At 42.2% G+C, this 23,277-nt stretch overlaps 2 protein-coding genes and 2 non-coding genes across 7 annotated transcripts; 1 reads left to right on the forward strand and 3 right to left on the reverse strand.

Annotated features, from left to right (window-relative positions):
* Positions 1–685: 685 nt before the first annotated feature.
* Positions 686–5,761, reverse strand: gem (GTP binding protein overexpressed in skeletal muscle). Its single transcript, XM_077575715.1, has 4 exons — positions 4,701–5,761; positions 3,122–3,198; positions 2,792–2,996; positions 686–2,164 (listed from the first exon to the last, which is right to left on the reverse strand). The coding sequence occupies exons 1-4, from the start codon at positions 5,011–5,013 to the stop codon at positions 1,884–1,886; spliced, it is 876 nt and encodes a 291-aa protein (XP_077431841.1). The 5' UTR covers positions 5,014–5,761; the 3' UTR covers positions 686–1,883.
* Positions 5,762–5,778: 17 nt separating this feature from the next.
* On the reverse strand, positions 5,779–5,888 carry trnal-caa (transfer RNA leucine (anticodon CAA)). The gene is made up of 2 exons: positions 5,851–5,888; positions 5,779–5,823 (listed from the first exon to the last, which is right to left on the reverse strand). It is a non-coding gene; the product is annotated as a tRNA-Leu (tRNA).
* A 370-nt stretch (positions 5,889–6,258) lies between these two features.
* trnal-caa (transfer RNA leucine (anticodon CAA)) lies at positions 6,259–6,368 on the forward strand. The gene is made up of 2 exons: positions 6,259–6,296; positions 6,324–6,368. It is a non-coding gene; the product is annotated as a tRNA-Leu (tRNA).
* Positions 6,369–9,040: 2,672 nt separating this feature from the next.
* Positions 9,041–23,236, reverse strand: rad54b (RAD54 homolog B). 4 transcript variants are annotated; one of them, XM_077576375.1, is made up of 18 exons: positions 23,148–23,236; positions 22,401–22,562; positions 22,100–22,283; positions 16,649–16,843; positions 16,184–16,477; positions 15,152–15,314; positions 14,851–15,076; positions 14,669–14,755; positions 14,482–14,602; positions 14,262–14,401; positions 13,251–13,541; positions 13,008–13,171; positions 12,672–12,933; positions 12,527–12,593; positions 12,233–12,430; positions 10,951–11,323; positions 10,830–10,863; positions 9,041–9,525 (listed from the first exon to the last, which is right to left on the reverse strand). In XM_077576375.1, the coding sequence occupies exons 1-16, from the start codon at positions 23,172–23,174 to the stop codon at positions 11,118–11,120; spliced, it is 2,787 nt and encodes a 928-aa protein (XP_077432501.1). In that variant the 5' UTR covers positions 23,175–23,236; the 3' UTR covers positions 9,041–9,525; positions 10,830–10,863; positions 10,951–11,117. The 4 variants fall into 4 exon arrangements, with proteins under 4 accessions (XP_077432501.1, XP_077432503.1, XP_077432502.1 ...); XM_077576376.1 differs by lacking the exons at positions 9,041–9,525; positions 23,148–23,236 and adding an exon at positions 23,031–23,141 and having other exon boundaries at positions 9,561–10,863; XM_077576374.1 differs by lacking the exon at positions 9,041–9,525 and having other exon boundaries at positions 9,562–10,863.
* Positions 23,237–23,277: the final 41 nt, after the last annotated feature.

The following is a 23,277-nucleotide window of genomic DNA, read 5'->3' on the forward strand; positions in this document are numbered from 1 at the left end:
ACAGAGTTAGACGGCCAACAGTGAGGCGTTAGCTAGCTAACGCTATCCTAGCAACAGCAATATTTGGCCAGCTAATGCCATGCTAGCAGCTAACGAAAGGGACTTGGACGCAGGATGTGACAGATGAACTAGCTTAGCGCTACCTCGGATGATGCTAATGGCAACATAGATGGATTTTAAACAGGACTAAAGAGAGAGAAAAAACACCAGGATATGGCACTATGTCATAGTTATTTCAAACGGTTCAACTTTCCGTGTCAACACGCCTGTGTGACTCGGTGCGAGTCCGAGCTCTGCCTTTTAGTATGCCAAAGTTCTCCTTCAACTCAGGGCTAAGAGTGTGCTAGTACATGGACCTTGAAAAGGATATCAAGGGCACCAAATAACTGCTCACACAGCCTTCCATAAATCCTGTGAATGTCACCCTGGCAACATATTGTCTCAAATTCTTTCACAGCTTTTCCAACAAGGCTGCAGATCAGTGTCAAGCTGCGACCCCAATCTCCCGTCAGGCCCTGAGCACCCGATCGCGCACTAATTTGATCTTTTCAATATTCACCGTGACATTATCAACCCCGTGACTCATCTGTCGCTTGTTATTTTTAGTGATTGTCATGTAACGCCATTGTGTCAAATGTGAGTCACACACTGTAACACACAATGGAGACTTTCTTCTGATCCTGTGGTCCCTTTATTCAAATAAGCAACATGGGAAGCTACATACAAGTGGCAACATTGCAGGAAATTGCACTGATTGGAGGTGCTGTATGAGATAACATTTACATCTCACACTCAGAGAAAAAAACAGACCTTTTTTATGGTGAGATTTAAGACTTTTTTTTGTCAAGTGTGTGTTATTATTGCTGTGTATGTGCAAAGTTTTAGGTGAGAGTTTTTCAAGTGTGGGAGAGAGGTGTTTTGGTGAAAGTGGCAGGTTTCTGTTGTGTGAGGAAGATTGTTTGCTATGTCGGAGAGTTTTTTTGGTTTGAGTGTGAGAGGTGACATATTTTGACTGTAGTTGCGTGTGAGTGTCTTTGCCAAATGTGAGAGGTTTTGTTGGACGTGAGAGAGTATTTTTGTGCACTAAATAATGCTCTAAAAATATTTAAAAAACACACCCACACTTCTCTCACATTAAAAAAAAAACACCCCTACACAGTAATAATACCTAACTCACACATTAAATAAAAAAATTTAAAAAAGTCTCGAATTAGATTTTTTTTTAAAGCGCTTTCAAAAACAAAACAAAAACTCCCATCTCAAAACATAAAGAAAAAAAATCTGTGTGTGTGTGTGTGTGTGTGTGGGGGGGGGGGGGGGTGACACACTTAGATATACGCCACAAAAACTTCTCCCTTCCTAAAAAACCCTCACACTTACACTACCCCCCCCCGCCCCAAACCCTCTCCCACAAATGAAAAACTAACACACCCAACAAGAAACCTGTCACACTTGCTAAAAAAAAACATACTCTTTCTCTCCTTCTCACACTTAAAAAAAACTTTAAAAATCTCTCATAAAAACCCCTCTCACACTAAATGATCTCATTCACCCATCAGTTACCAAATCTTTCATTTGGTGTGTGAGAGGTAAATATTATTCCTGGCCTATTCCGCACCTCATACCCATATAGCCTACTTGTGTTACTCTAAAAAAAATACATCATACAGTAAAGGGATCAACAGACATGAAGGCAGGACTGAATACAAATAGCACGAGAGATATGTGAAACACACAAATACTGCGCATGGTCCTCCTTGTCCATTTGTTGATTGTAAACAGCAAATGTCGTCATCTTGTCCATCAAATTGTTCTTGAAGCCCCTCATGGCAGAAATCATTTTCACGGTCCACTCCTCAAGTCTTTCCGTGTCAGTCATTCTCCTACAAAACAGACAAGTCATGGCAGGATTTCGACTTGAGCCAGAAGGCCACGCTGGGATTGTTCCTGGCCACCATCTTGTCGAGAAAACGCTTGGCCTTGGTGGGGAGGCTCTCTCGACGGGGGCGGCAGGCGGCGCGCCCGCCGCGTTTGCTGTCCTTGGAGTCCCTGCGCAGACGCAGCTGTCGCACGATGCCGCGGAAGGCCTCCCACACGTTGTGCTGCATGGCGGCCGAGGTCTCGATGAACTTGCAGTCGAAGACGGCGGCGCAGGCGCGGCCCTCTGGAGGTAGAAGATCGACAGTGGGTACAAAAACAGATGCTAACCTTGTATTTATTTGATGCTTTATCCATAGTAGACGTTCAATGGATCTCACTGGATCTTGGCCACAAGATGGCGCCAAAGCCATTTTCATTTTAACCCTGGAGAACCCAAGAACCCTTTACTTTGGAAAATTATGAATTGTACATTAAATGACTGCTATAAATTCACTGAACACCAAAATATATGTTTTTTTCAATGTATTCCCTAATTTAGGATTAGGGCAAAATTTGACCCTTTGGGATTTAGGGGTATCATTTCGAAAAATCAGAATAACAAAAACTGTCAGTAAACTATTTAGAATTTAAGAAAATAATCAATCAAATTTTGTTTTATTTGTTGCATTTTAGCCATCTTGTCACCACTCACCACCACTCTGGCTCATGTAGGTGCAATATTCATCCACTAGATGGCCCCATGCAGGGGTCAGAAGTGGCACTCTGGACTTTTAAAGTTAAATTTGTAAAAAAAAAAAAAAGGTCTTTGTTATTTGAGTAGCAGAATTTATAGGGGCCAAATTTGACCCCGTGGGTTCTCCAGGGTTAAATATAGCCTACATAGCTGCAAAAAAAAGTCAGGGGTTCTTACCATTGGTAGAAACCTCCCTGCGTCGCACCAGGTCACACTTGTTGCCCACCAGGATGATGGGTGTGTGTTGGGCGGGGCGAAGGCGGCGCAGTGTGATGCGCAGCTCGGACGCCCGTAGGAAGGACGCTCGGTCGGTTATGGAGTACAGCAGCAGGAAGGCGTCGCCCGACTGCATGTAACGCTCCTGAGCCCATTCACTGTCATTCTGTAAACACACAAACAAACACAGTGGGATGAGTGGATTATGGGCATGGGGGGGGGGGGGGGCGGGGGGCCATCATACAATTTGCCCTTGCCTATGTGGTTAACTCCGGCCATGGTTTGACTCACCTCTGCATCCCACGTGTCCAAGAGAGTGATTGTTGCAGCCTCTCCATCAACATCAAGCTCCCTCTCACGCATTTCATCTGAAGTAATGAAAAAAAAAAACAATACATTAAAAATGTCTTCTAACATTAAAACGTTGATTGTATAGTACGACCATTCGCACCTACGGACAATATAGTGTCTTCAATTCAAGCTTTTAAGTTTTATGAATGTGGGAGGAAGCTGAAGTATGTGGAGTAAACATAAATACGGGAGAAAATGCAAACTCCACATAGACGAAGGCCTAAGATGAGATTCAGATCTGAACTTCAAAGCTGTTAGACAGACGTGCTACTATGAGCACTCATATATACCACAGACTCATAATAACGACTTGTAAAAAAAACAAAACAAGAAACATTTACAGGAAACAAATATTTTTGGGGAAGTCAGAGATTTTTTATTTTTTTGTAAGCGTGAGAGTTTTTTGATTAGTGTGAGAGGTTATTTGGTTAATGTGAAAAATTTTGGGTGTGTCTCTTTTTTAGCTGAGTGTGGGGGTTTTTGTGTTAAAAATGTGAGAGGATGTTTGGTGTCAGTTTGACTGAGAGGTTTGTGTATGACATTTTATTTAATTTTTTAAAATACTGTAAGAGCTTTTTGGAGAGATGGGACTGTTTTAGTGAGTCATTTTTTCTCTCTCTACTGTGGAGAAGTTGTATGTATATGACATTTTTTGGTGTTTTTTTTTTAGGTGTGAGAGTTTTAGTATGTATGAGATATTTGCGAGTGTGGGGTTTTTGGGCCTGTTAGTTTTTTTGTTGAATGTGAGTTTTTGTGGTGTGTGAGAGGTTATTTGGTGAGTGTGAACATTTTTGGTGAATGTATGAGGTTGCTTTGGTGTCAGTTTGAGTGAGAGGTTGTTTGTGTATGACATTTGTTTGGTGTTTTGTGTGTGTGTGATTGTGAGCTTTTTTTGGTGAGTCAGTTGTTTTTTTTTTTTTTTTCTGATTATGTGCGAGTTTTTTGTAGTGTAAAAGATTTTCTATGGTGATTGTGAGAGGTCTTGCGCAATGTTTTTTTTTTTTGTAGTGCAGTGCATGAAATGTTTTGTGTGTGTGGAAATTTTGTGTGTGAGTGTTCAGGTCGGGTTGTTTTGGTGTGAGAGTTTAATTTTGACCGTTTGTGAATATTTTTTTTGCTGAACATGAAAGTTTTTTTTCCAAGTGTGATTTTTTTTAAGTCCGTTTTTTGGTGAGTGTAAATTTGTTTTGGTGTGTATATTTTTTGGGGGGATGTGAGTTTTTTGTTTGTTTGTTTTGGGGGTTTTATGGAGGGGGGGGGGGGGGTGTAAATGCATAAGGTGGTAATTGAGGGCTCGTATCCTTAAAATGTCGTAACTGGAGGACCACAGGTATTATACTAATTTAAATCTTACTATGATTTAGGGAGTTCAAAACTACTTCAATCGAACATCAAAATCCGAAGGATGTTAACTAAAAGCTATCTGTGAATTTTTTTACGTTTTTTTTTTTTAAATAATAATTTTAATAAAAATGAAAGAAAAGTTGCCATTCAAATGAATTCATTGTCGAGTTCTCACCTCCGCACAGCTCGCAGTCATCGCTGTCCATGCTGTCCGCGGCGCCGGAGAAGATGCAGGCGAAGGCGGTCTTCCCCACCCCGCCTGCCCCGAGGAGCACCACCCGGTACGGGTTAACCGAGTCGGCGGAGATGACCGAGTCGGACGAGGAGGACCAGCTCCCGCGGCTGCTGCCTCCGTCGGAGCTGGCGCACGACTTGGACCGGGAGATGCAAGCGGGGACGCGGGCGAGGAGACTGTCCGGGTCGCAGATGCTCCAGCGGTGGATCTCGTTCTGGAGGCGGAGGCTGTGCCGGCGCACGCTGGACATCATCGTCCCGTCGTTAAAGAAGCAATTAAAAAACAAAAAACAAAAAACAAAACAGCTACTTGGGGCTTCTTTAATTCCAAAATATCACATCAAGTGAATTGATAAATGTCTCCCTGCGGTTGAGTTTTAGTCTCATTTGCAAGCAGGATTAGATGAGAAACATGTTGCCAGTGAAATGGAGCGCGTGTCCTCTCAATGCTGCTGGGGTTTCCCTGCATGTTTATATGACGACGTCCGCTCTCTCACTCAGTCACTGGAGGGGTGGGGGGTGTATGGATCCACTCTCACGGTGGGAGGAGGGGGCTTGATGCACTCTCACACCAACCGCAACACTAATGTCCACTAATGGCCCACATACCACACGGAGACTCCCATATACGTGCAGTGAGAAAATGATTACGCAACATATAGCCTATGTGTGGATATACAAGTATAAAGAGGCTGAATGGATTTGCACTTATGCAAGACCTGACACTTGGAAATGTGTCTTGCTGTCATTTACACTGAATGCTCTTTTCACATTCCGGGTGCCAGCGGGAGGGGTGTCTGACAATTACAGTTGGAGTGGCAATGGCAACATTTTGTGGCAATTACAATCTTTTCAAGCTTCCGGGTCACAAATGATAATCAAGCAAAAAATGTTTTTAGGAAATGGGCTGGTCTTCCCATTAAAAAGAAAGAAGAAATAAAACCGTCGGGTCCCTGCTTGCTGAAATACAGTACAATATGACAAATATTGATTGATTGGTCCCAGTGGTAAAAGAAATGTGTCAGGAGTGGGATTTGAACCCACGCCTCCATTGGAGACCAGAATTCCCATTTGACTGGAAGGAACAACTCCTTGAGTCTGGCGCCTTAGACCGCTCGGCCATCCTGACTGATGAGAAAAGTGGATGGTGGACAAGATACATATGCCAATTTGGATTGTTGGCAAGAAGGAGAACATGTTTCCTGCTCAAGCAGTTTTTAGATTTGAAAATAATTGTCGAACACTTGCTGCATTCTTCAAAAGTAATCTTTGGCATAGTCAACTGTATTTGAAATCAGTTTAGCTCACTTCATGCAGAGCTTGTTGATTAGCTGATCATTTGAAACACCTGTGTTGCTTGTGGGAGACATGGCTTGATGGGGGTATTCGAGGACCGCGGTTGAGAACCACTGGCTTAGATAATCAATGTTTCTAAACAGGCACCATCTTGGATTGCTGTTTTCTGATTGGCCACATTTTTCTTCCATGTGCAACTGTCAGTCAGGATGGCCGAGCGGTCTAAGGCGCCAGACTCAAGGTGTTGTTCCTTCCAGTCAAATGGGAATTCTGGTCTCCAATGGAGGCGTGGGTTCAAATCCCACTCCTGACATATTTTTTTCCCTCTGTTAGATAAATCAAACAATATTTATATTAGTGTTATGTATTTTCACAAATTGAGTTTTATTGTATGCACAGCGCTAATTTCTTATAAGTGGCACATAAGAAGCTTAGATTTTCTTCACCCCCGTAAATTACGATTTTTTTTTTTTGCTAGGTACAATGTATTTCACTTCTATCAACTTTAGAACCAACTCATAAAAGCTTGAGGTCATATAATGTATAATGTTTAACATTAACTCATTCACTGCCATTGTCAGCAATAGACGTCAAATTTTTGTTAACAACGGTATGAAAGCCTATAATTATTTTTTTTAAAGTTTAGAACAGATATAAAATTTGTGATTAATCGTGAGTTAACTAGTGCAGTGATGCGATTAAAAATTGTAATCGCCCGATGCCTCAAATTTTTTAATAATCTCTTTAATTTTTGTTTTTAGTAATCTTTTTTTTTTTTTTAAGAAAAGATTATTAAAAATTAGGAGCATCAGGCGATTACAATTTTTAATTGTAATTAATCGCATGACTGCACTAATTAACTCACAATTAATCACAAATTTTATATCTGTTCTAATACAATAAAAACAATTCTAGGTATTCATACTGTTAACAAAAGTGGGAAAAATGTTAAACTAATAGAAATAGTTCAAATGAATTTTTGATGTCTATAGCCGTCGATGGCAGTGAATGAGTGAATATACTCTTTGAGAGGAGAATTAGAGGTTAAACTTGAGAGCTATCACCAGCATGCTATTCATGATTTGTTTTCTTTCCATTCATGTTGCAAAAATCAGATTTGAACATGTGACAATCTTGGAGAGCCATTACACCAATTGCGGGATTACAAAGCTTTCTCTGCTGCTGTGCTTTGTGCTCATCTCCCGTGGCCTTCTGCTCTGATCTCATCTGGCCCACAGACTAACGATGGGGGCGACATTAAATCCTTGTTAAGTGCTGCAGCGTGACCAGGGTCAGAGGCTTTCATGCTGCACGTTGGCAGGGTCTCGACAGTTAGTTCGTACAGATGGCCACATACAAAGTCAGCGCGGTGTTTTGTCCCACCAGCACACCTCTAATTTGAACAATATGTTCTGGGATGATGGGTGGCCATTTTCTCCCAAAATGCAAACAGTGATGTAAATGGAAACAATCTGTGGCTATGTGAGAGTGGAAGGAGGCACACAGGTCAAGAAAAAAAAGAAAAGATTATAGTCCGTTTTGCAGCAATTATCATTAGAATATAGCTATGTTTCATCATTATTTACAAATCAATTTAGAACTGTGAATAAAAGAGCTTTTGTTCGACATGGCCCTGGTTCATCTCTTTTGCGCTGCTGTCGCCTGCTGACCGTTTGTGTAATAACTACCATTTCTTCAACCGTTCTTTGCAATTGAGAGGCTGCATAAAGCCTACTGTGTGCTTTAGCATAAAAAAAACAACAACGTATAAATATGTCTTTGGGACACGTAAAACATTTAAAATAAAACATTTATACGTTTTTGGGAGCAAATGAATTAATGTGATTATTTTTTTGTCGTTCACATTATCGCCAACATAGTCATTTTGAGTAGTAGTGTACTAAGAAATTGTGAGTATATTTTGCACAATTATGATTAGTAATTGTTTTTAGAATGTAATCAGAAATGTTAGGGGGAAAAAAAAAAAGAGGAAACAATCTGTGGCTATGTGAGAGTGGGAGGAGGCACACAGGTTGTGCACGAGGTCACGAATAGGGTGAAGGGCGAAGTCTAGCGTAGCATGAACACAAGACCGTATATTGAAAGCCGCGCGCCCGATTTGTTCCTTGATGAGGTCACACCTGCGAGCCCCCTAAAATATTTGGCGGCCTGAACGGTATGTGCAGCCTGATGCACGTGGCTATAAAATGGTGCAGCTTAAATGTCAATGATTCTCTAAGTGATCATGAATGAAATACAAGACATGCGACCTCGGTGAGGGTTCGTACCAAAGCCTTGGCTTGACTGCCTCTTCATTCAGACGTCCACGGATCACAGGGAATAAAGATCCAATCTGTCATTTAGTTTCTCATCATAACAACCGCACCCTCCTCCCCAGCGGTGGAGTTATTCATTTAAATCCTTACGACAGGTCTTTGAGCTGGCTGGCTTAAAAAAAGGGGGGGGGGGATTGGCAGCTGATGGCTAAGAGCTTTAGAACAAACTCCATCTCGTGCGCTCATCAGACATGGCCCCGAGACATCATTCGGATCAATGGGACGGGTCACACTTGTTTGTCGGACACGTGTTCGGTAGCTACGATGACACATGATGAGCTTACAAACAAGTACCATGCGTCCCTCGGCAGGGTCACGGGTGCGAACTGGCTACCAGCCAATCGCAGGGCCCGAATAAGGATTTTTTTGGAATACGAATTAATCCACCCCTTTTGACACTTGCTGTCAACCGATAATGACATGATGGTTGCTCAGGGTTCAAGTAACGGCTCACAAATGTCACATGACCAAACTAACACGTGAGCCGTGATTGGTCCTAAGGAATTCTGATGTCATTTTCAGTTGACAGCAAGTGGGAAAATGGCCGCCCCCTGAAATGGATAAAAAATGGATGGATTTTGCAACTTAATTCAAATTCCACAAATGCAATAGTTACTACTTACACTTTATTATTGTAAATTATATTCTGGGGTTGACTTCATCCTTTAATACTGCCCAGGGAACGTATTTATGACATTCGGTAAATTCCCCCACAGGGACTGTTCATGTGCTGCTGTTTTGATTTGCAACAGAGATTATCAAATGCTCAGCACTTAAAGATTTTCACTTCTGAGAATGATTGTTAGTGTTGACGGTTTTAATCGAATTACAGTAACTACATTTTGACAGGGTTGTAACAAAAACAGGAGTTCAGAATGTTCAGAGACAACTTCTCATTCTATTTGTATTTAGAATAATAAATGTAAAATTCTACATTTTAAATTAATGGCAATCTTAGCAAACGCGACATTAATCGAGTACAAAAATACATTTCAAAAGCACCTTAATATCTTCATACAATATTATGATTTGTTACCATCTGAAAGAATATAAGTATAGTGCAGGGGTCTGCAACCTGTGGCTCTGGAGCCAGATGTGGCTTTTTAGTCCCTCTCCGCGGCTCCCGGTGGATATCTTATAAAAATACAAATATTAGAGAAATTATTTTATTTTATACATATTTTTAAGATAAAATATTATCTTCAATATTATAATATTTAAATTCATTAATGATTTAGATTTAAAATGTCAGAGTCCAAATTTTTAAGTTGTCAGAAAAAGAGACGATAGGTAGATGAAATCATTTTTAAAATGATCTAAAAATGTCCAAAAATTGAGCACAAAATGTCCAAAAAAGTTAGAGGATAAGATGAAAATAACAATAAAATTTCCAAAAATGTCAGAATTGAATAAAAAAGGCAGTTAGGAAAAAATTTAAAAAGTAACCAAAAAATATCCAAAAACACAAGAAATTCTGAAAATTACCATAAAATGTACACAAAATTGCAAAAAAAATAAAAATGCAGAAAAAAAGGGTAAAAAATAGCCATAACGCCCCCCAAAAAATAAGGCAGAAAATTACCATAATATGTCCACAAAAATTAAAAAAAAATTCAGAAATTTAAAAATGTAGCATGAAAAATTAAAGCTCTTGGACCCTCAGTATTTTAGACTAACACCGTTTCCTTCATCACAATGTTCAAATGTTTTGCGGCTCCAGAAAGATTTTATTTGGGTAATTTATCTGGCCTACAACAACATGGACTAAAATCCTTGTGAGGAAAGGCACTAAATCCAATACTGGGAAGAAACGACGTTGCTTTGTGAGAGTTGCAATGCTCAAACTTGATCCCCATTCATTTTTTGGGCCAAACATTGAGAGTTTGACGTAAGGATACCACAAAGAGACCCAAAAAAATAGTACCATCGTCACCTTTTCTAATCAGAGAGAAAGGAGCTGAATAAAAAAAGAAGGTGATTAAGAGTAATACTGTAATTCACAGTGAGGTAATGGATACACTGTTACGAGAAAAGCCAAACGTCCCCCAAATTGAGTTATTACACAAGAAAATTGCCTAATGGCGGTAATAGCCAAATAATTAGCTCTTTTATGCAACAACACAGTTGAATACAAGCCATACATAGCACATGCAGAGCACACACGTAACTCCCACGCGGGGGCTCAGTGCCGAGCAGCAGCGTCAAACAAAGCGGATGAGTGTCCCACATCACTTAACCGCCGTGACTCACTGGACCGTCATGTGGAAGGTCACAGCATGAGAAAGGGTCCGCTTATTGTTCTGCCAAAACGGTCAACTCATGGCTCGACACTTACGTGGGAGAGTTGAAACTAGATTACGCTAAATTGATGCTCCGCATAAATGGCACAGCACCTTAAGATGCCTCATCATCAATTTCTGTTGTCAGTACAGTATTACCTTAAATGGCCGCAACAGCAACTCTGCATGAGCCCTGCAGCAATGGACAAAAAGAAAAGAATGACGTTTTTAAAATCACTTTTATTCATAACGGTTTGGATTTAATGGACATTTAACTTACCAGCTACAACATTCAGGACAGCTGGACATCCTGTTCACCTACTCTAAGGAGATCAAATAATGTATTTACGAAGATAAGAATGCTGGGTTGGATATTTAATAGATCTCGTTTGCCTAACAAAATGAAGTTGAAATAGTTTCTTTTTTTTTTTTTTTTAACTGTGGTGGTTACTTGATGGTGGTTTGAAAGGCAAAGGTGATGTGGTCTCGGGCGTGATCGAGGTAAGGATCGGAGAAGGTGTGTGCGTCTCCGGAGAAATGTCTCCACTGCGTCAGCTCGGACATGCTGAGGTGCTTCTGGGCCGAACTGCCGCGGTCACGGCCAAGCTGGCATGGACGATTTCCAGGGGCCTCATCTTCTTTCTCTTTAATATCTGAGCAGAAAGTTAAAAAAAGGTGAGTGTAAAAACATGTTTGTTTGGTTTTTTTTAACTGATGAACTCATTTACTCCCAGCCATTTTCACTGAAGCAACCCCCTTCGCTCCTGGCTGTTGACTGATTTTCCAAGGCCCACAGAATATTGTGTTCTATTGCTATAAAAACATGGAATCTACAAAAAGAAAGATTAGAGTGTCTTCTTTTATCAGGAAAAAAGTACAGTAATTTCTGCACTATAAGGCTCACCTGACTATAAGGCGCGCTAGCTAAATTTGGGGAATACTCAAGTTTGCTACACATATAAGCCGCACTCGACTTTAAGCCGCAGGTGTTTTAATGTTACCCCACCGGGTTCCCGCTACTTTCTTTTCCATGAGGGCGCAAATTGTCTCACTCTCGTTCTGTCTCTCCTACTTTATTTGGGCTCACTTGGTTTGTTTTGCTCTGCCTGACGCTCTTGCGCTTCCTTTATAGTGCGTCCCATTGTGATCTGATGGATAAGCCGCACCGTTGTATTAGCCGCAGGGTCAAATGCAAATGAAAAGAGTAGCGGCTTATAGTCCAGAAATGACTGTATATTTCTGTTTCCGTTTTGCAGCAATTAGCATTAGAATATAGCTAAGTTTCATCATTATTCACATATCTGTGGGGGAAAGAGCTTTTTGCAACATGGCCCTGGTTGATCTCTTATACTCTGTTGCCACCGGCTGACCCTTTTTGTAATAACTACCATTGCTTCAAGCATTCTCTTCAGTTCAGATGCTGCATCTAAGTCTTCTGCATGCTTCAGCATAAAAAAAACCCCCATTAAAAAATGTATAAAATATGTTTTTGGGATCACGGTAATATTTAAAATAGAACATATTTATACGTTTTTGGGAGCAAATGCGTTAAATAGGCCTACCGTTGACTGAGCCATCCATGTCGCAGCTGCACTTCAACAGGTCATGAGTGAGAGACGGCGTGTCGGTCAGGCTGAAGAGATCTCGTAGCTCGCTGGTGGAGAAACTGGCGTGCTCCGAGCCTTTGCCGAGGTCCACCACTGTCCCAGAAAGCCCCTGTTTGGACACTTGCCGCTGGAAAATGCGCTCCTCAATGGTACCTGAGAGGGTCACAAAACCCTAGGAGTAAGTCCAGTTCCCAATGTGCTGCATCTTGAGCATTAGTGTCATGGGTAAGCTGGACAGTAGGATGATACCTGCAGTGAGGAGACGGTAGGTGTGCACGGTCTTCTTCTGTCCGTCTCGCCACACTCGTGCCATAGCCTGAACAAAGCAAAAAAACAGAATGCTCCAATCCAGCCGACAAATCAAAATCATATTGGATTGTTGTTGTACTTTTACCTGAATATCATTGGCTGGGTTCCAGTCAAGGTCGTAGAGTACCAGGTGGGAAGCCCCCACCAGATTTAGCCCGACGCCACCGGCTTTAGAGCTGAGCAGAAACAGGAAACTGGGCGAGTAAGGACTGTTGAAGCTGTCGACCAGCCGCTGCCTTTGGTTGGTGGGCGTTTGCCCGTCGAGCCGACAGAACGTGTAAGTCATGTGCACGCAAAGCTTCTGGAGCATGTCCAGCGTCTGAGTGTAGTTGGACACGATTACCACCCTGGATGAAATGCATGCACTGTCACACCTGCGATTCAACACAGACGATAACACACAGAAGTGATGATGACATACCTGTCGGATGGACTCAACTGTCTGATGGTCTTCAGGAGGTCCAACAGAACCAAAAGTTTCCCTGAGTCGTCAGGGTTGAAGCTATCTGATGAGTAGTTTTCTGGGAAAAACTGTGCTAGGCCTTCATATAACGAGCCCTCCTCCGAAACAGACTTCATTTTGTCCTAGAAGCACATCACCGCAAAGAAATTACAACTTTCACAAAACTTCACAGATTTATTTTATTTTTTATCCTAGTCTTACAGTGACGGTGGCGTGAAGCAAACCAGGGTGGTTGCACAGCTTTTTCAGGGCGGTGATGCAAGCCAGGTGGGTGTGTGCTTGCAGAAAGCCCTGCAGGCAGTCTCGGAAAACTCTGTGGCTGAGGAGATGCCTGTAGACATCTTGCTGCAGCGGGGACGGTCTGCAGAACAAGGTCCAGTCCAGGCGCGGCGGCAGGTAGCGGTTGATGATCTCCTGCGTCCTCCTCAGGATGAACATGCCAGTCAGTCGGGAGAGCTCGGACGCTCGCTCGTCTCCCAAAGCTTTATCTTCCTATTGGCGGAGAGACAATCGGTTACATTTCATACATTGACTTGCATGTGTCACAAGGTTACATTTTTCCATATACTAGAACATCGTGGAAAAACTCATTTTATATAGATCAGCTACACACAGAGTAAAATATTACATCATTTAAAGAAATAATTTAGATGTTGATAGCAAACAAGCAAAATTATTACTTTTTGAATTGGACTACTGAAATAACTAAACCCCTGCTATCGCTAGCAAAAAACTGTATATAATTGATGCTCTTTGAAATGCATTAGAGAAGAAGAAAAAAAGATTTAAAAAATGCTGATAAAAAGTCAATGAGTTATTTAAAATAATAATACATTTAGAAAAAAAACTAGGACTGGACTAAATTGCCCAATTATGGCCCTTCATATCGTCCAAAAATAATCAGTCAAATGGCTGATGTTTGCCAATTATTTTTAACTTCATGTACTCTAACCATTTATAGCTGTTGTACACAAGTGACACTGGTCTCATTTACCCCTGTATACCTAAATACCGAATATATAATTACATTTTTTAAGGTCATTCTATGGACCTGTCATTTAATACAGTACTGGTAATGATGCTGCTAACGATATCGTTGCATCTGTAGTATAAAGGCCATACTGAAATTGTCTGTCTTCGAAATGTGTAAGAGTACCTAATGAAGTGTCCAGAAACATACTGTGTATGAAGAAATGAGCGAGTGGGCGTCACCTCTGAACAGGAAGGCTGCCTGGATCGAAGAATGGGCTCTTCAAATACCTTCCTATACGCGGTGGTGGAGCCAAGTATGCCAGGGTTAACGAACTCTATGATGGTGTAGAACTCCTGCAAGTCATTCTGCACTGGGGTGCCTTCGAAACAGATTGAAGAAATTTTGCGAGATCTGGTTGATTTCTCGCAGCAGTCGAGACAAGGTGCAGCTCAAGCACACCTGTTAGTATGACCCTGCGAGTGCAGCTCAGGCTGCTGAGGGCCGAGGACGTTTTGATGCTGCTGTTCTTTAATCTGTGACCCTCGTCGCAGATGATAAGGCCGAATTCCACTTTTTGTGCCTGAGAACAACAAGGTGGCATTCAGCAGATGTCTTTCCACAAGTTGTCGACGGCAGGTGGACAAACCTGTTCGAGGCAGCGCAGCAGCATCTCGTAGCTGATCACAAGAACATTGTGGAGAGGAGACAAGACGAATTGCTCGATCCTGTGGTCCTTTATACGACAGTACAAATCATCGATCGTTTTTATGACCGTCAGATGTTTGCCAATTTCAAATATGTGCTTTAACTCAAAAAAAAAATTCTCACTTGATCCACTGTGAAAACCTGGATCCTCTCACGGCCCAGCCACTTGTTGAACTCGGCGCCCCAGTTCTGCACCAGGCTACCCGGCGTAACCACCAGCACACGCTTAGCCACCGCTTTTCCTCCATACGGACCCTGCTTGAGCAAAGTCCAGCAGAGAGCCACGCTCTGAAGGGTCTTCCCCAGACCCATCTCGTCGGCCAGGATAGCCCCGTAGCGTCCTGCAGCTCTGATGTTATGAACACACTCACGATTATTTGAATGGCCTCTACGAGAAGTTACAAATTAGGACACGTGATAATACCTCATGCCCATGACACATTCGTAGAGAAAGAGCAGGCCGTCTCTCTGATGGGGGCGCAGGTGAGCTGTCAGGTGCGGGTCAACCACAACATCAACCAGAGGAAGCCCTGACTTGTTATTAGACCACTGGTGGTTGGGAGAGGGCCGAGGCATCACTAGAGCACCTAAGAATGGTGCAAAAGGAAAATGTTCTAAAAACAAAAAAAATCACTTGGGTAGCTGAAATTTCACCCAGGTTGCCCAAACATGTTAAAGTTTAAAATGGCTCTAATCGTCAGTTTATTATTATTATTGGCATTATTATATGTGGCAGCCAAATATTTATAGAATGAAAAGTGTAATTGTGCAATATTTTAACTCATTAACATTCATTGACGTGCATTTCCCATGATTACCCAACGTATCCCTTCAGTGGGTCCTCAACTAAAGATGAAAAATAAAAAAAAATGTGAGTTGAGCGTCTTAAAAGCCATAATACAGCAGGTGGCGCTAGAGAGCTAATTATCATTTTTGCTTGAGCTGCTGTATGTCTTTGCCACGTGACCATAGCTGCACCAAAGAAAGCCGGCATGGTGGGGATTGATAGGACAGGCCTGTGTGTATGTTGTGTGTGTGGACACAGTAACACTCATATGCACAGGCGTATGTGTGTGTGTGGTCAAAGGGACAATTCTGGACAAAATGTGTTTTATATCAATCAGTTGGTTTTGCTGACTGCACACTATTGTTTTTATGTCCATAGAGGGCTTCAAAAAAAGTACATATCTATGCGATAGGTCTGATGCCACTGAACATTTTGATGTGTAGTGGTGGAATAATAAAAATATTCATAAATGACTTAGTTATCACACTTACAAAGTGTGTCCAAATTTTTGACAAAATACACCATGTGGGGTAAAAGTGTTAACCCCCAAGGGTCAATATGCTTTATCTATGATACTATTATTACTAATTATAAAATGTCCAAATATCCCACAAAAAGAACCTAATAATGTTATTGAAGACTGTGAATAGAGAACGTGGGTCTACGAACCAGCAGCTTGTGGATCGTGGCGAGGCCTGCAGATCTGCTCCTCCCTTGGTTGTGAACCAACATGCTCCGTTCTCCCCGACAGCGTAGGGGGGCAGAAAGGTTTGGATGCCAAGCGGTGTGAAGGAGGCAGAGCCGTCTTTGGGAGGATGTCTTCCACTCGTGCTTCTTGGAAACAACGTCCCGTGGCAAAAGTTTCTGCGGATATGACTCCCATCACCTCCACCTCCTTCGCGCCGATCATCAAGGTCTCGCCCTCAGCGAGGGAGGCCAGCACTGACATCTTGTAGCCACTACCTGAAAAGGACAGGCAGTGCCATCACGTTATTATTGTTTATTTTAGCACAAAAGTGGTAAATTGTCCAATTTAATTTATTTGGTCAAAAAATTATAGTAATATATTTTTGTTTATCTATCATTGCTAGCAACATATAGCGAGAGCCAGAAGAATTAAATATTGAATCTCACCCTGTCCAATATTCTTGCCCTCCATATCTTTCAGGGTGGCCGTGCGACCCCTCGTCACAAGCACGGCATCCCCCTCCCAGCGCTTGTGTTTCTTTTTGCTGGCCTTACACCACATCACGCTGAAGTACCGCGCCGTGTCCTGGCTGCATTCTGTATTTGGGACTGGATTTGACATGGCACATGCTTGAGAGAGGCCTGTGGAAACAGATGTAAAATACACAGTGATGAAGAGGATCCTGGATGCACAGGCAGACCTTACCAGCAGATGTCACTGTTGCACCACTCATGCACACTTAACAGTCACATGTAAGACATTCACATGGATTCAAGCACAGCTCTCTCCTTGCAGTATTTGGACAGAAAAACACCTTGATGTGTGAAAATAAGCATCCAAAAAGCAATTCAAATAAATGTGCGACTAAAAAAAACAAAACCTAAAGCTCAGCATAATAATTTTCTTTTTAATAATTAAAAAAAAGGACAAAAATGGACAAACAAAAACCAAGGCCTGACAGTAATTTCCTCAAAATACAATACAACATTCATTCACTTGTATTAATTAACAATAATTAAGGTTACAACACAAATTCTGTAGCTCCCTTGTTTCACCGGCAACCAATTTAATGTTAAAGTCACTTTTTAGAAACACACTGAACAGGATCCGACAACATAAAGTGGGACCTCCAAAGTTAAACACCTGAAAAGTGGGCGGCCAGACCATCAGCATGTTGACATCATGTGAGACCTGAACTCAGTTAGTGTCTGAAGAATCAAATGTGCTTTGCCTTTTTACTTCACTCTAGTTTTATCATACTGTACTTTGTCATACACGTACTCCATAAGAACTGAATAGAATGTTTTAAGGCTCACTGTGACATATTTTAAACAGTTTAGCATAATGTAAAATGAACAGCTGCTTGCCTGAAAATGTTGAATGAGTTATCTTTTCCAAATAATAATAATGAAATCGGAATAATATTCCAAGTCTTATTTCAAATACTCAATCAATAGACATGACCAATGCCACTTTTGTAGAGCTAAATACAGATGACAGAATTAGGCAGTCTACTGCATTCCTTTGGGGAATATTTTTTTTCTTTTTTAGGAGAGCTCAGTGTCAGTTGGCTATGTATACCAAAAATCCAATGTCACAGTTTGTAAAGTGATCCTCATCTATCACATGGTATGGAAGTTACATTTTAGTGCACCACTAAATAGTTGAAGACTAGACACGACCCCTGAACCTGGTGTGCGAGCGCTACGTAATTGGCGTGACATCATAGCAGCGCGACACAGTGTAAACCGTCAATTCATTTTACAATGGATCTCCAGTATTGTGTTATTTCCTCATGGCACCATTTGTGTGTCTTTCTTGCTCTTTGCATTCCCAGTGTGGCACAAAAGAGAATATTTTGTCGTGACGGCAATCTGTCTATATACACACACACTTGTGGTATTTCTATTTCCCGGGATTCCAATATCTTTGACAAAATCAATGCCAAATACTCTGAAAGTGAAGAAGTGGCAGTTTAATTAGCTCCGCCTCAGACCAGTTCCTTCTTGCTAAAGGGGGATGGGAAGTCCATGTCGAAGTCGGGCCATCCTCAGTTTCTCCACTTTGATCTTGACCCTCAAAAGTTCCTCCTCCAGCTGCTGCTTCCTCTTGAGCCCCTCCCTCTTCTCCTCAAGGTACATCGCCACTTTCCTGTGATTGGCTAGCACCAATTCGTGCTCCTCTTTGGCCAGGTGCAACGGGCGGAAGTGTTCGGGCTCGTGATGAGCGTAACCATTGTTGGGGTAGATGCTGTTGGGGTACAAATCGTGGCGCAAGGACAGCGGCGAGGCAGAGAGGGGGATGTCGACAGACGAAGGGGCGGGAGACAAAGATGCGTCATAATCACGGATGCTGTCCACCTCCTGCTTGCCCATCAACTCCGGGACCACCTCCAGCCCGGGCTGCGTGGATGGGAGTGGGAGATCTGGAGGCGGTTTTACATCATCTTCGGCGTCCAGATGGACCACCTCATTGGGAATGGTGGGGACGGCTGCTGAGTAGTCCTGAGGGCCAGCCAGAGAAGAGCTGCTGGCAGGAGGCTCGATGGGAAGTGCGTGCTTACTGTATAATAATCTGAGGATGGGCACAAGCATGGACAAGAATTAATATTTTATTACCAAATAAGCTCTGACGATATAGGTTTGTTTTTAAACCTCGATGAATGACCTGACCCATCTTGTCTACTTTAAAAAGCGAATGTGAACTTTGAGCACCAACATTTGCACATCCCTCAACCTAGTAGTAGTAGTACATACTGAAGTTTGTAACAGTTGCATCAAGTATAACAACAAAACAATGCCATCAATTAAAACTGTAAAAAATAAATAAACCTGTAGTTCAGGACTCATGTAGTTTTAATTATCACTTAATTTCATTCTGTTACAAATCAAAAAACATTTCTTTAGACTACTTGTATACTTAAGACACTATGGTTTTCTTTCATTCTTCTCTAAAGGTTAAAAATCCCAATACAAAAAAAATACAAGATGTTTATCAGCTCCCTATGAAGTTTGTTCTGTGTCTGATTCTGGTGAGTTACTGCGTACCTGCGCAGAGCCAGGTCCTTTTCATGGATGGACACATGTTGAAACAAGTGCGGGATCATGTCCATGACTCTTCTGGTTGGCTCAGAAATGCTCCCTCTGTACTCCGGCTGGGCGTGCCTCCGTTGCATCACTTCCTGTTTGGCCGACTCCTTCAGTCTCTTGTAAAGGGTTCGGAGGCCCTGCGCTGTGCGGTGCGGCCTGTCGCCTCCCAGTGCGTTGTACAGCTCCGCCACAGTGTCCCAGCACTTGTTCTTGTCCACAATGACGGCGTGTTTGTTGGTGTGCTCCTCCAGGATGCGGACGTGAGGCCGCACGAGCTTCAACAGGTCCAGCTTCTCCGAGAGTGTGAAGTTGGAAGAGCGAGCTTTCCCCACCATGCTGGAAAGGAACGCCGAGCTGGATGCCATCTTACAGCCTCAGCCAGGCCTTCAGCTGTCACCACCCCCCACCTGTCTTTCCTCGTCCTGCCGCAGGATACTCTTTGTCCACCAAGACATAAAGTTAACACAGATTTAACTGCTCCACGTCCCTTTTTCTTCCTCTTCCTATTCCACATCAAACACGAGCTGTGATCTGTCTCGAGCGTGGAACCCCACTACTTCTTGGTTTCTCTCTGCTTCCATGCACAACAAAATCAGGCTTCTGCCGTGCACAATAAGAATCAGGCTTAACTAGGCCAGCCTCGCTTAGGCCCCCGCCTACCTCCCATGGTTTTGGTTGAATTCCTCCCAGCTTAGACTGACGTAGCTAAGCCGCTTAAACCCAGCCCGACCTACTTACAGCTCGGCCTCTCTAAACCCCAAACCGAGCACAGTGGGAGCAACGTGGTCTCAACATGTAAACGGGGGGGATGGGGAATTCGGTGGATATCAGATTATTCGGGCTCGGGAGACTGTTCTGATGGAACGGGTGCGCGGCGCGGGTTTAACTAACTACGCGATGGGAGGAGTTTAAGGGGACACGGCGGCAGGCTGCGCATGCGCGTGAGCGAGGCTCCTATTGATGCTACATGCTAATAAAACCACCGCCACTAGCTATTTATTTAGACGGTCGAATCCTGTTGACGAGCCCTCCGCGTGGGGAGCACGCTGGGCAGAGAGCCGAGAACAGAGCTAATCAGCCCCGCGGCTGTCGCTGTGTTGCCCCGCCGGGGGTGTTGCACTCCCAAGTCCACCGCACGCGCCTGTGTTGTTACTAACCAAATACGAGCGATGGGCTCTTTGCACATATACACTACTTCCTGCACTCAGTACCACTCCTTCATTTCCTGTCATTAATGATTGGACAAACTGATTAATCCGGGTATGCCTGACCTCAGGAACCACGACGACAATGGCCAGACACACCTGGATTAATCAGTTTGTTCAATCGTGAAAAACAGGAATTGAAGCAGTGGTATTGAGTTCAAGTAGTGAATTTGTGCAAAGAGCCCATACGCGTGGTTTGTGACGACTACGAACGACTTGAAAGTTTAAATAGGCTACAGTTGTGTCGGTATTTATTTATTTTTAAACAAAGATAGTGTTACATTGCTGGTTTTGGCTGAAAAGTAAAGGCGCGTGCTTGCATAATTCCGAGTATCCACCAGAGGGAGACTCTATGTCTGAAAACAGAATACAATGAATACCTCCCTATTCGCCATTTGCTATTTACGGGTTAAATGATCCAGGCCTGAGGCTCACATTCACTTGTTGAAGGATGCAGCTTTTACTTGGTATAGTATCATGCACTTAAATTACTGCAAAGAGAATGCAAATCCTCTTTGTTTCATACAGCGGAGTTTAGCAAATAATATAAACCACAAAATGCAATGAGATTTAAAAGAAAAACATCCATCATATATTAAGTAATAATTGCAGGCAGCTCTTTATTATTCTGCCGCCTTGCCTTACCAACCTTTCCACACATCCTGGCATGAAGTAGCGCTCCCAGCTGCGGTTCGATAGAAATCTGAACCGTCAGATTAGTCAAGGTTCACACACCGCTATCGGCATAGCTTTCCCAACACTTTGAAATGACTGCAAAAATGAATTCATGTTCATCAGTGGTTAGATCAGCAGTTTCTAGATGCCTGAATGGTCTCCCAGTTATCCAAGTTACACTCGACTTGAACATTCGAACCACTCTTTCACCATGGTGTTGTCCCCAATGTCACCACAATACAAATTATAATGATATTTCTTCTTCTATTACCACTACTACTTTTTCTTCTTTGTAGTTTCCATTTTTGATGTCCATATCAAGTAAATGAGAAAAAAAAAGCCCTGGGCCACAATACTGCCACCCAAGTCAAGTCCGGTTGGTACTAGTACAGACTTTATCGAGTAACGCCTCTTTGGCGGTTGCACACAGATTTCTCGGTTACACATGGTGGTTGTGTCAGGGTCTGGACGGAAGAATTGGCATACTTTGAAAGTGCGCAAGCCAGGCTTGTTAAAAAAAACAAAAAACTTGAGTGCAAACAAGAGAAAATGACCCCAAGAGTAGTAGCAGTACCGTAATACACTTACTGATTTTTTTTACATCATAAGGGGGGGGTCTCTCACATAAAAAAATTAATAAAATTCTAAGCAATGCAAATACCAGATAATATCAGTATAGTGCATGGGTCCCCAATAGTACAAAGCAGCAGGTAATGCTAACAGTGAGGTATTTAAATAAACAAATTACTTTTTATACGTTGTTTTTATTTGCTTTCAGACAGTCCTTTGTTAGATAGGACAGTGATCATGGCAAATAGATTGGAAAAAAAATAGAAAAGTGGTGACCAAACTGTCAAATTGCAAAATTTCCTTTTTGAAAATACTTTACTTGCTAAATAAAAGGTAAGAAAGTTGACGTTCTGTTTACCTGCCCCCCTGTTGTCTTGCGATGTTGTGAGCTCCTGTGAGGCAGCGCTCGGATGTTCTGTCACAACATCATTCTCCTTACTTTCAGTTACACTGAGTACTCGGGCCAGAGCCTTAGATACAGTTGGTGATGCCTGGACAAAGGCGCCTTTGTTGGAAGTTGGAGCTGATGGACTTCTCTGGACCTGTTAGACAAGTAGTCATGTGAGAGAAGACAATTTGAATGGTTCTGGAAAAAATATTTTTTTCCATGCACCCTGCTCAAAATTCAATTAAACACACAAGTGCTATAGACAGTTTACCTTATTCAAATCATTTTCCAAACCAAATTTAGGGGACTGGTGCTTGGATTCTGTGCCATTAAATGAAGAAATAGCTCCAGGAAACACAAAACGAGGCTTTTTAGCAGCATTACCCCGGAGCTGGCTGGGAGCTGCTGAGCGTCTCATTTTAACCCCGGCTATCTGTGAAAACAGAACAGAAAACAATTAGCATTGTAATATACACCATTCATTTCCAACCACGGGGTGGTGGCACCGAATGCCGTGGTACAGTGATTATCAAATTATCAGGTGTGCCGTGAGAAGTTTTCCAATTTCACGTAATTGTTTTGAGATTTTTTATTTTATTTTAAATAAAATATGCGCTTTAGCTTAAAAAAAAACGGCAGGAAACAGCGATGTGTACATCATACGGGTATTTAATTACAATCATGACTTGACTCAACGGTTAGAAATGAAAAATACACAACTATTAATTAGTGGGATCATAGTTGATTCCTTAATTCAAGGAGTTTGATTAATAATGTATTAATCCAACAACAACTTTCCTTTTGAGTTCAGAGTGCCAATAAGCATTGCATTATATATATAACCTATGTGCTATCACGATTATTTACTCAGAGTAAAAATATTTTATGCTGTCGGCCCTACCTTAAACTGTCAACACATCTAGCTTTGTCCTTCGCTTAATCGTTTGCAACAAACGACGGTGTTATAACTTGAACACAACACACAAACACAAATAATGGTGACGACGAAAAATCTTACTTGCTCCAAATTTTGAGAAGCCACCATTCATACTTGTCACTTGTCTTTTCACCACTGGTTTGATTCCTTCTCGTTTTTTTCCCGCTGCGTGAGCTGTGAAATGTGATTGGTTGTAATCCAGGAAATAGTT

This window comes from Vanacampus margaritifer, chromosome 9 (genome assembly GCF_051991255.1).
Source record: "Vanacampus margaritifer isolate UIUO_Vmar chromosome 9, RoL_Vmar_1.0, whole genome shotgun sequence".
Taxonomy (NCBI): Eukaryota; Metazoa; Chordata; class Actinopteri; order Syngnathiformes; family Syngnathidae; genus Vanacampus; species Vanacampus margaritifer.

Coding starts and splice junctions, on each gene's coding strand:
- rad54b (XM_077576375.1), bottom strand. CDS start 23,174: ATGGTGGCTTCTCAAAATTTGGAGCAA. Junction 16,478..16,648: donor GGGCAAGAATATTGGACAGG/GTGAGATTCAAT, acceptor TGTCCTTTTCAG/GTAGTGGCTACAAGATGTCA. Junction 14,756..14,850: donor AGGTTTTCACAGTGGATCAA/GTGAGAATTTTT, acceptor TGTCGTATAAAG/GACCACAGGATCGAGCAATT.
- gem (XM_077575715.1), bottom strand. CDS start 5,013: ATGATGTCCAGCGTGCGCCGGCACAGCCTCCGCCTCCAGAACGAGATC. Junction 3,199..4,700: donor TGACTGCGAGCTGTGCGGAG/GTGAGAACTCGA, acceptor TCATTACTTCAG/ATGAAATGCGTGAGAGGGAG. Junction 2,165..2,791: donor CAGGGAGGTTTCTACCAATG/GTAAGAACCCCT, acceptor TTCTACCTCCAG/AGGGCCGCGCCTGCGCCGCC.